This window comes from Heterodontus francisci, chromosome 2 (assembly GCF_036365525.1).
Source record: "Heterodontus francisci isolate sHetFra1 chromosome 2, sHetFra1.hap1, whole genome shotgun sequence".
Taxonomy (NCBI): domain Eukaryota; kingdom Metazoa; phylum Chordata; class Chondrichthyes; order Heterodontiformes; family Heterodontidae; genus Heterodontus; species Heterodontus francisci.
In genome coordinates, this window is record NC_090372.1 from 10,487,488 (window position 1) to 10,502,525 (window position 15,038).

The following is a 15,038-nucleotide window of genomic DNA, read 5'->3' on the forward strand; positions in this document are numbered from 1 at the left end:
AATTCCATTTGCCACTGCTCCGCCCATCTTACTAGCCCATCTATATTTCCCTGTAATCTAAGGCTTTCCTCCTCACTATCTACAACACCACTAATTTTTGCATTATCTGCGAACTTACTGATCATACCACCTATATTCACGTCTAAATCATTAATGCACACTACAAACAGCAAAGGTCCCAGCACCGATCCCAGTGGTACACCATTGGTCACAGGCTTCCAATCGCAAATACAGCCCTCGACCATTACCCTCTGCCTCCTGCCACTAAGCCAATTTTGGATCCAATTTGCCAAATTGCCCTGGATCCCCTGGGCTCTTACCTTCTTAACCAATGTCCCATGCGGGACCTTATCAAAAGCCTTACTGAAATCCATGTATACTACACCAACTGCTTTACCCTCATCAACACATCTAGTCACCTCCTTGAAAAATTCAACCAAGTTAGTTCGACACAATCTCCCCCTGACAAAGCCATGCTGACTATCCCTGATTATTCCCTGCCTCTCCAAGTGGAGATTAATCCTGTCCCTAAGAATTTTTTCCAATATTTTCCCAACCACTGATGTTAGACTTACCGGCCTGCAATTACCTGGTTTATCCCTACTACCTTTCTTGAATAATGGTACCACATTCGCTGTCTTCCAGTCCTCTGGTACCTCTCCGCTGGCCAGAGAGGATTTGAAAATTTGTGTCAAAGCCCCTGCTATCTCCTCCCTTGCTTCACACAACAGCCTGGGATACATCTCATCTGGGCCTGAGGATTTATCCACTTTTAAGCCCGCTAAAACAGTTAATATTTCCTCCCTTTCAATGCTAATATGTTCAAGTATATCACAATCCCCCTCCCTGATCTCTACACCTACATCATCCTTCTCCATAGTGAACACAGATGAAAAGTAATCATTTAAAACCTCACATATGTCCTCCGGCTCCACACAATGATTGCCAAGTTGGTCCCGAATGGGCCCTACTCTTTCCCTGGTTATCCTCTTACCCTTAATATACTTATAAAATGCCTTGGGATTTTCCTTTATCTTGCCCGCCAGTGTTTTTTCATGCCCCCTCTTCGCTCTCCTAATTACTTTAAGTGCCACCCTACACTTTCTATACTCCTCCAGTGCCTCCGCTGTTTTCAGCGCTTGGGATCTGCCGTAAGCCTCCTTTTTTTTCCTGATCCAATGCTTTATATCCCTTAACATCCAGGGGTCCCTGGGCCTGTTAGTCCTACCCTTCACCTTAACGGGTACATGTTGGCTCTGGACTCTCACTATTTCCCTCTTTGAATGACTCCCACTGATGTGATGTAGACGTTCCTACAAGTAGCTGCTCCCAGTCCACTTTGGCCAGATCCTGTTTTATCATATTGAAATCAGCCTTCCCCCAATTCAGTACCTTTATTTCTGGTCCACCTTTGTCCTTTTCCATAACTACCCTAAATCTTGGAGTTATGGTCACTATCCTCGAAACGCTCCCCCACTGACACTTCTACCACTTGACCGGCTTCATTCCCTAGGACTAGGTCCAGTACTGCCCCTTCCCTTGTAGGACTTTCTACATACTGGCTCAAAAAGCTCTGCTGTATGCATTTTAAGAATTCTACCCCTTTTAAGCCTTTTGCACTAAGATTATCCCAGTTAATATTACCGTATTATTTTCACACCTCTCAGATTTGCCTACATATCTGCTCCTCTATCTCTTCCTGACTGTTTGGAGGCCTGTAGTAGACACCTAGTCAAGTGATTGCCCCCCTTTTTGTTTTTAAGTTCTACCCAAATGGCCTCATTTGAAGAACCTTCTAAGATGTCATCCCTCCTTACAACAGGAATTGACTCCTTGATCAACAGTGCAATGCCACCTCCTTTTATCTCCTCCTCTGTCGCGCCTGAAGATTCTATACCCTGGAATATTGAGCTGCCAGTCCTGTCCCTCCCTCATGTCGCTGTGATAGCAATAATATCATAATCCCACGTGCTAATCAACGCCCTCAATTCATCTACCTTACTAGCAAGACTCCTTGCATTGAAATAGATGCAATCCAACCTTGCATTTTTCCTTTGTACTTTACCAGGTTTTTATTTGCTCTGCCTTCCAGGCAGACTCACTTTCTGTTCTATATTACCCCCTACTGTACCTCCACTCTGTATCCCATCCCCTGCCAAATTAGTTTAAACCCCTCCCCCCCCACCCCCAACAGAACTAGCAAATCTCCCAGCAAGGATGCTTGTCCCATTCTGGTTCAGGTGCAACCCGTCAACTTGTACAGATTCCACCTTTGCCAGAAACAGACCCAGTGATCCAGGAAACAGCCCTCCCTCCTGCACCATCTCCTCAGCCACGCATTCATCTGCTCTATCCTCCTATTTCTAAACTCACTAGCACGTGGCACGTAGTCGGGAGGGAGTTGCCCTGGGAGTCCTCAACATCGACTCCGGACCCCAAGAAGTCTCACGGCATCAGGTCAAACATGGACAAGGAAAGCTCCTGCTGATTACTATCTACCGTGCCCCCCTCAGCTGATGAATCAGTGCTTCACCATGTTGAACACCAATTGGAACAAACACTGAGGTCAGCAAGGGCACAGAATGTACTCTTTAGTTTTTAGTTTTAGAGATACAGCACTGAAACAGGACCTTCGGCCCACCAAGTCTGTGCCGACCATCAACCACCCATTTATACTAATCCTACACTAATCCCATATTCCTACCACAATCCCCACCTGTCCCTATATTCCCTACCACCTACCTATACTACGGGCAATTTATGATGGCCAATTTACCTATCAACCTGCAAGTCTTTGGCGTGTGGGAGGAAACCGGAGCACCCGGAGGAAACCCACGCAGACACAGGGAGAACTTGCAAACTCCACACAGGCAGTACCCAGAATTGAACCCGGGTCGCTGGAGCTGTGAGGCTGCGGTGCTAACCACTGCGCCACTGTGCCGCCCCACTCTGGGTGAGGGACCTCAATGTCCATCACCAAAAGTGGCTCGGGAGCACCACTACTGACCGAACTGGCCAAGTCCTAAAAGACATAGCTGCTAGACTGGGTCTGCGGCAGGCAGGTGGCGAGGGAACCAACAAGATGGAAAAACCTACTTGACCTCGTCCTCACCAATCTACCTGTCGCAGATGCATCTGTCCATGACGGTATTGGCAGGAGTGACCACCACACAGACCTTGTGGAGACAAAGTCCTATCTTTACACTGAGGGTACCCACCATCGTGTCGTGTGGCACGACCACAGTGCTAAATGGGATAGATATCAAACAGATCTGGCAACTCAAAACTGGGCATCCATGAGTCGCTGTGGGTCATCAGCAGCAACAGAATTGCAATCAACCACAATCTAACGTCATGGCCCGGCATATCCCCCACTTTACCATTACCATCAAGCCGGGGGACCAACCCTGGTTCAATGAAGAGTGTAGGAGGGCATGTCAGGAGCAGCACCAGGCATACCAAAAAAATGAGGTAACAGCCTGGTGAAGCTACAACACTGGACTACTTGCATGCCAAACAGCGGAAGCAACATGCAAGACAGGATCCCACAATCAATGGAGCAGATCTAAGCTTTGCAGTCCTGCCACATCCAGTTGTGAATGGTGGTGGTGGACAATTAAACAACTGACAGGAGGAGGAGGCTCCACAAATATCCCCATCCTCAATGATGGAGCAGTCCAGCACATTAGTGCAAAAGACAAGGCTGAAGCATTTTCATCCATCTTCAGCCAAAAGCGCTGAGTGGATGATCCATCTCAGCCTCCTCCTGATGTTCCCAGCATCACAGATGCCAGTCTTCAGCCAATCCGATTCACTCCACGGGATATCAAGAAAAAACTCAAAGGCTACATGCCCTGACAACATTCCAGCAATATACTAAAGACTTGTACTCAAGAACCAGCCGTGCCCCTAACCAAGCAGTTCCAGTACAGTTACAACACTAGCATCTACCCAGCAATGTGGAAAATTGCCCAGGTATGTTCCGCACAAAAGCAAGACAAATCCAACCTGGCCAATTACCATCCTATCAGTCTATGCCCGATCATTGGCAAAGTGGCGGAAGGGGTCATCGACAGTGCTATCAAGCAGCACTTGCTCAGCAATAACCTGTTCACTGACGCACAGTTTGGGTTCCGCCAGGGCAAAATGGCTCCAGACCTTATTACAGCCTTGGTCCAAACATGGACAAAAGAGCTGAACTCCAGAGGTGAAGTGAGTGACTGCCCTTGATATCAAGGCAGCATTTGATAGAGTATGGCATCAAGGACCCCTCGCAAAACTGGAGTCAATGGGAATCAGAGGGAAATCTCTGTGCTGATTGGAGTCATACCTAGCACAAAGGAAGATGGTTGTGGTTGTTGGAGGTCAATCATTTCAGTCCCAGGACGTCACTGCAGGCATTCCTTAGGGTAGTGTCCTAGGCCCAACCATCTTCAGTTGCTTCATCAATGACCTTCCGTCCAACATAAGGTCAGAAGTGGAGATGTTCGCTGATGATTGCACAATGTTCAGCACCATTCGCGACTCCTCAGATACTGAAGTAGCCCACGCCCATATGCAGCAAGACCTGGACAACATCCAGGCTTGGGCTGATATGTGGCATGAATGTTACTTACCACTTAAGTGCCAGGTAATGACCATCTCCAACAAGAGAGAATCTAACCATCGCCCCATGACGTTCAATGGCATTACCATCGCTGAATCTCCCACTATCAAAATCCTGGGGTCACCATTGACCAGAAACTGAACTGGACCAGCCACATAAATGCTGTGGCTACATGAGCAGGTCAGAGGCTGGGAGTTCTACAGCGAGTAACTCACTTCCTGTCTCCCCAATGTCAGTCCAACATCTACAAGGCACAAGTCAGGAATATGATAGAATACTCTGCAATTGCCTGGATGGGTGCAGCGCCAACAACACTCAAGAAGCTTGACACCATCCAGGACATAGGAGCAGGAGTAGGCTATTCAGCCAATTGAGCCTGCTCCGCCATTTTATACGATCATGGATGATTGTCTACCATAATGCCTTTTTCTCCACAATCCCCTTATCCCTTTATGTCACCGGTATTTAGAAATCTGTCAATCTCTACTTTAAACATACTCGATGACTGAGCTTCCACAGCCCTCTGGGGTAGAGAATTCCAAAGATTCACAACCCTCTGAGTAAAAATATTTCTCATAAATCTTGGTCCGAAGTGGCTTTCCCCTTATTTTGAAATTGTATCCCCTGGTTCTAGACTCCCCAACCAGGGGAAACATCTTAGCTGTATCTACCCTGTCTATCCCTTTAATTATTTTGTAGGTTTCAATGAGATCACCCCTCATTCTTCGAATCTCTAGAGAATACAGGCCCAGTTTCCCCAATCTCTCTTCATAGGACAGTCTCGCCATCATAGTCATAGAGTCGTACAGCATAGAAACAGGCCCTTCGGCCCACCGCATCCATGCCGACCATAATGCCTATCTATACTAATCCCACCTGCCTGCATTAATTCCATATCCCTCTATGCCTTGCTCATTCAAGTACCTGTCCAGATGCCTCTTAAATATCGCTACTGTTCCTGCCTCCACCACCTCCTCACGCAGCTCATTCCAGATACCCACTATTCTGTGTGTGAAAAATTTACTCCTTTGATCCCCTTTAAACCTCTTCCCTCTCACCTTAAATCTATGCCCTCTAGTTTTAGTCACCCCTACTATGGGAAACAGACTCTGGCTATCTACCCTATCTATGCCTCATAATTTTATATACCTCTATCATGTCCCCTCTCAGCCTCCTTTGCTCCAGGGAAAACAGACCCAGCCTATCCAATCTCTCTTTATAACTCAAGCCCTCCAAACCAGGCAACATCCTTGTGAATCTTTTCTGAACCCTCTCTAGCTTAATCACATCTTTCCTGTAGTGCGGCGGCCAGAACTGCACACAGTACTCCAAATGCGGCCTAACAAACATTATGTACAACTGTAACATGATGTCCCAACTCTTGTACTCAATGCCTCGGCTGATGAAGGCAAGCATGCCATATGCCTTCTTCACCATCCTGTCTTCCTGTGTTGCCACTTTCAGGAAACTATGTACTTGCACCCCAAGGTCTCTCTGCTCAAGAACACTCCCCAGAGCCCTGCCATTCACTGTATGTGTCCTGCCCTGGTTTAACTTCCCAAAATGCATCACTTCACATTTGTCTGTGTTAAATTCCATTTGCCACTCCCTTGCCCACCTACCCAGTTGATCTATATCCTGTTGTAACCTTAGACAACCTTCTTCACTGTCCACTATACCACCAATTTTGGTGTCATCTGCAAACTTACTAATCATGCCCCTGACATTCACATCCAAGTCATTAATATACATGACAAACAACAGAGGGCCCAGCACCAATCCCTGCAGCACACCACTGGTCACTGGCCTCCAATCTGAAAAACAACTCTCCACTACCACCCTCTGCCTCCTATCACCAAGCCAATTTTGTATCCAATTTGCTAGCTCACCCTGGATCCCATGTGTTCGAACCTTCTGGGCCAGCCTACTATGCGGGACCTTGTCAAAGGCCTTGCTAAAGTCCATGTCCAAGTCCACAGGAACAAGTCTAGTGAACCTTCGTTGCACTCCCTCTAGGGCAATAATATCCTTCCCAAGGTAAGGGGACCAAAACCGCACACAGTACTCCAGGTGCGATCTGACCAAGGTTCTATACAATTGAAGCAAGACTTCACTACTCTGACAGGAGGAGGACTACTACTTCATTAATTCTGTTAGTAAAATCCTCAAAAAACACCAACAGGTTCGTCAAACATGATTTCCCATTCATAAATCCAAGTTGACTACGCCCAACCAGATCATTATTATTCAAGCATCCATTTATCACATTCTTTAGAATAGATTCTAGCATTTTCCCTACCACTGAAGTAAGGCTAACAGGACTGTAGTTGCCCGTTTTCGCTCTTCCTCCCTTCCTAAATAGTGGGGTGACATTTGCTACCTTCCAATCTGCAGGAACCGATCCAGCACCTACAGAATTTTGGAAGATCACCAATGCATCCACTATCTCCATAGCTACCTCTTTCAATACTCTGGGATGTAGAATATCAGGTCCCGGGGGCTTATCAACCTTCATCCCCATTAATTTCTCCAATACAACCTTCTTATTAACACTAATTTCCTTCAATTCCTCATTCTCCCTCGTCCCTTGGATCTCTAATTCTGGGAGATTTCTTGTATCTTCCTCAGTGAAGACAGACACAAGGTAACCATTTAGCTTCTCTACCATTTCTCTATTCCCCATTATAAAATTCTCCTGACTCTGCCTGTAATGGACCCACATTTGTCTTAGCCCAAACGTTTCTTTTTACGTACTATAAAAACTTTTACAATCAGTTTTTATGTTTTTTGCTAGTTTACATTCATATTCTATTCTCCCGTTAAGAGTTTCTCGGTCCTCCTTTGCTGTATTCTAAAATTCTCCCAATCCTCAGGTTTACTACTATTTCTGGCAACTTCTTAGGCCTTTTCTTTTAATCTAATACAATTCTTAACTTCCTTTGACAAAGCAGCCTGCTTGATTGCGACCCCATCCACCAACTTCAACGTTCACTCCCTCCACCACTGACGCATAGTGGCAGCAGTGTGTACCATCTACAAGATGCACTGCAGCAACTCACCAAGGCTCCTTCGACGACACCTTTCAAACCCACGACCTCTACCACCTAGAAGGACAAGGGCAGCAAATGCATGGGAACACCACCACCTCCAAGTTCCACTCCAAGCCACACACCACCCTGACTTGGAACTATATCACCATTCCTTCACTGTTGCTGGGTCAAAATCCTGGAACTCCCTTCCTAATAGCACTATTGGTGTACCTACGCCCCAAGGATCGCAGCAGTTCAAGAAGGCAGCTCACCGCCACCTTCTCAAGGGCAATTAGGGATGAGCAATAAATGCTGGCCTAGCCTGCAATGCCCAATCCCCCGAACGAATAAAAAAAATTGTGGGCTAGTATGAGGTTATTCACTTTGTTAGTAATAGAAAAGCAGAATTTTTTTTTTTAAATAAAGGCATGAAACTTGTAAATGTTGATGTTCAGAGGGACTTAGGTATACTTGTACAAGGTACACAAAGCTAGCATGCAGGTACTGAAAGCAATTAGGACTGCAAATGGCATGTTGGCTTCTATTGCAAGGGGATTGGAGCCAAAAATAAAGAGGTCTTTCTACAACTGTACAGGTCTTTGGAGAGACCACGCCTGGAGTACTGTGCACAGTTTTGGCCTGCATATTTAAGGAGGCGGTACAGCGAAGGTTCAACCTGAGATGAGAAAGTTGTACTAGGAGAGGCTGAGTAAATTGGGTGTATATTCTCTGGAGTTTAGAGGAATGAGAGATGATCTCATTAAAACATACATGATTCTGAAGGGCCTTGACAGGGCTGCTTCCCTTGGCTGGGAAGCCTAGAACATGGGGGTATAGTCTCAGGATAAGGGGCCAATCATTTAGGACAGAAGAGGAGACATTTCTTCATTCAGAGGGTTATGAATCTTTGGAATTCTGTACCCCAGAGAGTTGTGGATGCTCCAATGTTGAATATGTTTAAGGCTGAAATGGACAGATTTTTTGTCTCTCAGGAATCAAGGGGTATGGGGAGTGGACAGGAAAGTGGAGTTGAAGCGAAAGGTCAGCCATAATCGTATTGAATAGCGGAGCAGGCTCAATAGGCTATATAGTCTATGCCTGCTCCCACTTCGTCATCATCCTTACAAATCTTTTTTTGCACCTTCTCCAGTGCTTCTATATCCTTGACATAATACAGATACCAGAACTGTGCACAGTACTCCAATTGCGGTCTAACCAAGGTTCTGTACAAGATTAACATAAAACTTAGCTGTGTTTCAATTCTGTTCCTCTAGAAATGAGCCTGTGCTTTGTTTGCATTTTTATAGCCTCATTAACTTGTGTTGCTACTTTTAATGATCCGTGAATGTGTGCCCCTGGATCCTTTTGCTCCATTACCCCATTTAGACTCTAATTTTCCAAGGCCTACGTGGAACTCAGCTACATTTGTATTATCCTGTTATAGTGAAAAAATTCAGGAGGTAGCAACTTCAAATGCAGTTTATCAGAAATTGCTAACCATTTCTTTAAAAATAAAATGTAATTCTTTTAAACCACAAAATAAACTCTGTTGGACAAACACATTCGTGCAATCTCTCACTTCACTGAACTAAGTTGAAAAAAAAAAATGATTTCACAGTTTAAGAGGTTAGCAATTGAATTGAATTACACTATTCTAACTAAGATGCTTCAAGGCAAATATGAGTTAAAATTCTAGGCATGTCACTTTCCTGCCAGATATCCTACCTGCTCTTTTAAAGTTTGAATTTCTTCCCTCAGCTCAATGATCACTACATCCTTTTCATCGTGAGGTAGATTGCCTTGCGATTCCTTCAGCAACTTCTCTAGACGTGCTATACTCGTCTCCCTGAACTTCACAATCATTTTGTTTGATTGAAGTATCTTTTCCTTTTTAGCGCACACATCTTTAAGCTGACCAATTTTTTCTTTCAGGGTCTGAAAAGCAAAAAAGGGATAATGAAACAAGACACAAGTCCTAACACACAAGCTATTTCAGCAATAGTAGGAGGCTTTTTAAAAAAAAACATTCACCAATTTTCTTCCCCTCGTCAAGGGAGTTGAATGCTTTCGAGAACATGGTTGCACAAGTGATGGTTACCACCAGCAGAGATCGCACAATGACTCATCTTGAATCCTACGCTATACAAAAAGTCTCAGTCAATATTACTTTAAGTACTACTGCACTTCACCCTGCAGTGGATTCAGTCACATTTATAAAGTGAAAAGCTGATGTCACTGCCAATCGAATGAACCCAAAACATGTTTGGAGACCCAGCTTAATTAAAATGACTGAAAATCAGGCAGATTTTTAAATAAAAATAATAATTGCCCATCTCTAACTGCCCTTGAGGTGGTGGTGGTGAGCCACCTTCTTGAACCTCTGAAATCTATGTGATGTAGGTACAACCACAGTGCTTTTAGGGAGGGAGTTCCAGGATTTTGACTCAGTAACAGTGAAGGAACGATGTAGTTTCAAGTCAGGTTGTGTGTGGCGGTATTCCCATGCGTCTGCTGCCTTGTCCTTCGAAGGTAGTAGATGTCACGGGTTTGGAAGGTGCGGTCAAAGGAGCCTTGGCGAGTTGCTGCCATGCATCTTGTAGATGCTACATGCTGCTGCCACTGTGCACCGGAGGTGGACGGAGCAAATGTTTAAGGTGGTGGATGGGGTTCCAATCACGCGGACTGCTTTGTCCTGGATGGTTTAGAGCTTCTTGAGTGTTGATGGAGCTGCACTCATCCAGAGAAGTGGAGAGTATTCCATCACACTCCTGGCGTGTGCCTTGTAGATGATGGACAGGCGGTGAGCTAGTCACTGCATAATTCTCAGTCTCTGACCTGCCCCTTGTAGTCACAGTATTTATATGGCTAGTCCAGTTAAGTTTTTGATCAACGGTACTTCCAGGATGTTGATGGTGGGGGATTTAGCGATGGTATTGCCATTGAATATCAAGGAGAGATGGTTAGATTCTTTCTTGTTGGAGATGGTCAATGCCTGGCACTTAAGTGGCAAGTAACATGCATGCCACACATCATCCCAAGCCTGAATGCCGTCCAGGTCTCACCGCATGAGGGCAAAAACTGCTTCTGTATCAGAGATTACTTTGTCTTCTCCTCCATGAAACAGAAATTTAGCTGGAATCAAACCTGGTTTTGACTTTCACTGTTTTCCCAGAGAAGCATGGCTTCCAGAAAGCGATTCTTCCATTCACTGTCATCTACTTCATTTTTGTCCTCAGAAACAGTAGCTGATAAAGTGAAACAAAACATTAATATTGGCTTTGTGTTGGGATTTTTAAAGCATTTTCAGTCAATAAAAGCTATTTTAGACTTATTAAATAGAAGTGCAAACTTCATATTAGCATGAAAACCTTTTGCTGGGACCCAACTAAAACGTTCAAATAAAGCTAAGGTGATCTACTCAGCAACAGTTAACTGGTTTATGGGTTTTGTATGGTCTTTGTATGCTTCCCGTGGCCAAGGGAAGAGTCAGTTGCAGAGACTTGAGCAAATCACCTGGTGGCAGCAGGTACGTGGTTCGTTAACATTAAAGTTCCTTCAATAAATTCAGCACACTCTCAAAAAGCATCAACGTCAAACACAAGATTGAACAGGCGAATCACAGATATTTGTGTTCTTTTGCTCTTTTTAATTATATCCTCTCAAAGAAAGACTTGAATTTAAATAGTGCCTTTCACAACGCCAGGCTGTCCCAAGGCACCTTTCAGCCAATGAAGTACTTTTTGAAGTGTAGTCACTGTTATGTAAGAAACACAGCAGCCAATTTCCACAGCAAGCTCCCACAAAGAGCAATGTGGTTATGACCAGTTTTTTTTTTAAAGCGATATTGATTGAGATAAATATTGACCAGAACACCAGGGATAACTGCCCTTCTCTTTGAAACAGCGCCATGGTATCTTTTATGTACATCTGAGGGGGCAGATGGGGCTCTGGTTTAACATCTCATCTGAATTATATCACAAAGTTTACTGCTTGCAGTACAGAAATAAAATCTATACTTACTGCTTCAATTCTGTACAGCAAGTCACATGATAGTAACAATGTATTAACGCAAAAATAAAATTAAAAATCAGTACATGTGGTCCTATTTACTTGAACAGAAATGAATGCTGGCAACTGGATCAAGTTAACATATGCAGAAAGGAAAGAAAACAAATCTTGCAAGCAACCCCAAAAATATTGAAAAACATTGAGGGTTTTTGGAGGCATAGAAACAGGCCATTCTGTTTCAATGTTTATGTTCCACAAACAAGCCTCTGCCCATTCTATTTACTTCATCTCAGCCTATCAACATATCCTTCTATTCCTTTGTCCCTCATGTACTTAACTAGCTTCCCCTTAAATGTATCTATGCCATTTGCCTCAACCACACCATGTGGTAGTGAGTCCTACATTCTCATCATTCCAAATAAAGAAGTTTCTCCTGAATTCCCTATTGGATTTATGAGCGATTATCTTATATTTATGGACCTTAGATTTCAAGTCCCCATTAAAGTGTAAACATCTTCTCAACATGTACACAATCAAACCCTTTCAAAATCTTAAAGACCTCCATCAGGTTTTCTCTTTTCTAGAGAAAAGAGCCCCAATCTGTTCAGTCTTTCCTGATAGTTGTATCCTCTCAGTTCTCGGATCATTGTAAATCATTTCTGTATTTTCTCCAGTGCTCCAAACCGTTTTAGTAAGAGACCAGAACTGTACATGGTACTCTATAAGCGTGGTCTAACCAAGGTTCTATAGAAGTTTAATGTAACTTCTGTTTTTCAATTCTACTCTTCTAGAAATGAAACCTTATTTTTTTTTTGCAGTTTTAATGGCTGTTGCTACTTTTAATGATTTGTCTACCTGTACCCTTAGACCCCTTTATGCCTCTACCCTACTTAAAATTTTATTTTCCAAGGAGTAAGTAGCCTCCTTTTCCTATTAAAATACACCATCTCACACTTACCTATCTTGAAATTCATGTCATTCACAAGCCCAATCTGCAAATTTGTCAAAGTCTGCTTGTATTTTGTCACAGTCCTCCTCAGTAATAACATGATATTGCACTTCTGATTCACGAATACAAATCACTTATTCCTCAAAGCTGAGCACTTAACTGGCTTCCTTACCTCTCTTAGTCTCTATCCCCGGTGATATTTGTCCTTTTGACAGCTCGGAAAGCTGTTCTTTCAGCTTCTTGATTTCTGCCTGTAGCTGGTGTATGTTGCCTTGTGTATCTTCATTTACTATGGCCTAGAACAAAGCATGAACAAGTTTGTGCTACATCAATCTACAGACTGACAGTAACTGTTAATCACAACAGGGGAACAATTTTATAAGATGTTCTTGTACATTAGCTATCTTTCTTATAAACTTTGTAGTCGACAAAAAGTATGAAAAAATAAGGTTTTTGTTTGAGAACATGCGTATGCATGGATTACTACAATTCAGTTTCAAAAGGAAAAAAATTAAATCAAAAGCTACAAAGGGATCATTTTTACACACCAAAACACAAACCTTCTCCTTAAAAAAATTATTTTATTTTTCCTGGACTCTTCTAAAAAAAAACATTAATTCATGAAAGGGTACAGGGGTCCTCCATTATCTAATTTGTGGTCCTAGACAATAAATGTCAGCAGGCTATTTGACTGCAGGATACTATAATCAAGTTTGCTCCACATGCACACACAAGCACTTTCCATCAACCATCACTGGAGAACAATCAGGAGTTCAAACTCCAATTTGTCCCATCCCTAGCTTGGATGCCAAGGCTTCTGCTGCTGCTCCAGCTGATTAAGCCGATGCTGAGGATTGAACCTTCTGAGTTAGTATGGTTCAACTGCTCAATAGCCAACTAAACGATTAGGGAGCCTGTTATGCATCCTCAATCACGTTATAAAGATGCATAACCATAACTTGGTTAACCAACATTAGAGATACACATTGAACAAATCAAAACTTCAACTCACTTTATTTTTGATGAGCTTAGCTCTGCGAGCAAACTGAAGTGTGGAGAGCGTTTCACCAAAACATCTTGACCCAGGGTGAACATTTGCAATAATGTAAGTCTTTGCATTTCCTCCAAGAGAGTCCTGCAAGAAAATTATTTAATAATTACCTTATGTAACAGCAGCTTAGCTGTCAACAACAGTAAACGGGAAATTAGTTTCCCCACAATATGCTTGCTATCCGTTGATTTGTCAAACTTTCTATGTAATTACAATCAGTATGGATTGTTGAAATTTATTTAAGAGTCTAGGACAGTAGCAGCAAGTGGATGGGAGATGATGATTGATTGGGGGATGGTGGTGTGTGGAGATGTAGAGCAAACAGAACAGCGTCAACAAAAACGGGTGTGGGAGAGAGAAAGGAAAATGGTTTGGTGAGATAGGTATGGAAGAATTAATCATATTCAACACAGAATGCCAAAACATATCCAAACATGACAGAAAACCCCTGAAAATGTTGCCACAATTTTTCAGAGGACTTGGAAATTATTTTCATAACATGCCATAAGAAAATTTAAATGCATGCTCCCATACTAAAAATTTCAGCTCTTCTTTAAGTTTAGATCATTCCGACTCAGTTAAATATTCTTCTTTGGCCTCCTTATCTCGAGAGATAATGGATAAGCGCCTGGAGGTGGTCAGTGGTTTGTGAAGCAGTGCCTGGAGTGGTTATAAAGGCCAATTCTAGAGTGACAGGCTCTTCCACAGGTGCTGCAGAGAAATTTGTTTGTCGGGGCTGTTACACAGTTGGCTCTCCCCTTGTGCCTCTGTCTTTTTTCCTGCCAACTACTAAGTCTCTTCGACTCGCCACAATTTAGCCCCGCCTTTATGGCTGCCCGCCAGCTCTGGCGATCGCTGGCAACTGACTCCCACGACTTGTGATCAATGTCACAGGACTTCATGTCGCGTTTGCAGACGTCTTTAAAGCGGAGATGTGGACGGCCGGTGGGTCTGATACCAGTGGCGAGCTCGCTGTACAATGCGTCTTTGGGGTTCCTGCCATCTTCCATGCGGCTCACATGGCCAAGCCATCTCAAGCGCCACTGACTCAGTAGTGTGTATAAGCTGGGGATGTTGGCCGCATCGAGGACTTCTGTGTTGGAGATACAGTCCTGCCACCTGATGCCAAGGATTCTCCGGAGGCAGCGAAGATGGATTGAGACGTCGCTCTTGGCTGACATACGTTGTCCAGGCCTCGCTGCCATAGAGCAAGGTACTGACGACACAGGCCTGATACACTCGGACTTTTGTGTTCCGTGTCAGTGCGCCATTTTCCCACACTCTCTTGGCCAGTCTGGACATAGCAGTGGAAGCCTTTCCCATGCGCTTGTTGATTTCTGCATCTAGAGACAGGTTACTGGTGATAGTTAAGCCTAGGTAGGTGAACTCTTGAAC

The 15,038-nt window shown here is 43.8% G+C and overlaps 1 protein-coding gene across 3 annotated transcripts in view; it reads right to left on the bottom strand.

The window, feature by feature from the left end:
* kif15 (kinesin family member 15) overlaps window positions 1–15,038 on the bottom strand; it is an 81,045-nt gene that overhangs the window by 45,968 nt on the left and 20,039 nt on the right. For all 3 annotated transcript variants that reach the window (XM_068054417.1, XM_068054415.1, XM_068054418.1), the window contains 4 exons: window positions 13,605–13,727; window positions 12,765–12,888; window positions 10,780–10,880; window positions 9,361–9,570 (listed from right to left, as the gene is read on the bottom strand). In XM_068054417.1, the coding sequence (XP_067910518.1) occupies window positions 9,361–9,570; window positions 10,780–10,880; window positions 12,765–12,888; window positions 13,605–13,727 (558 nt within the window). The remainder of the gene's footprint in view (window positions 1–9,360; window positions 9,571–10,779; window positions 10,881–12,764; window positions 12,889–13,604; window positions 13,728–15,038) is intronic.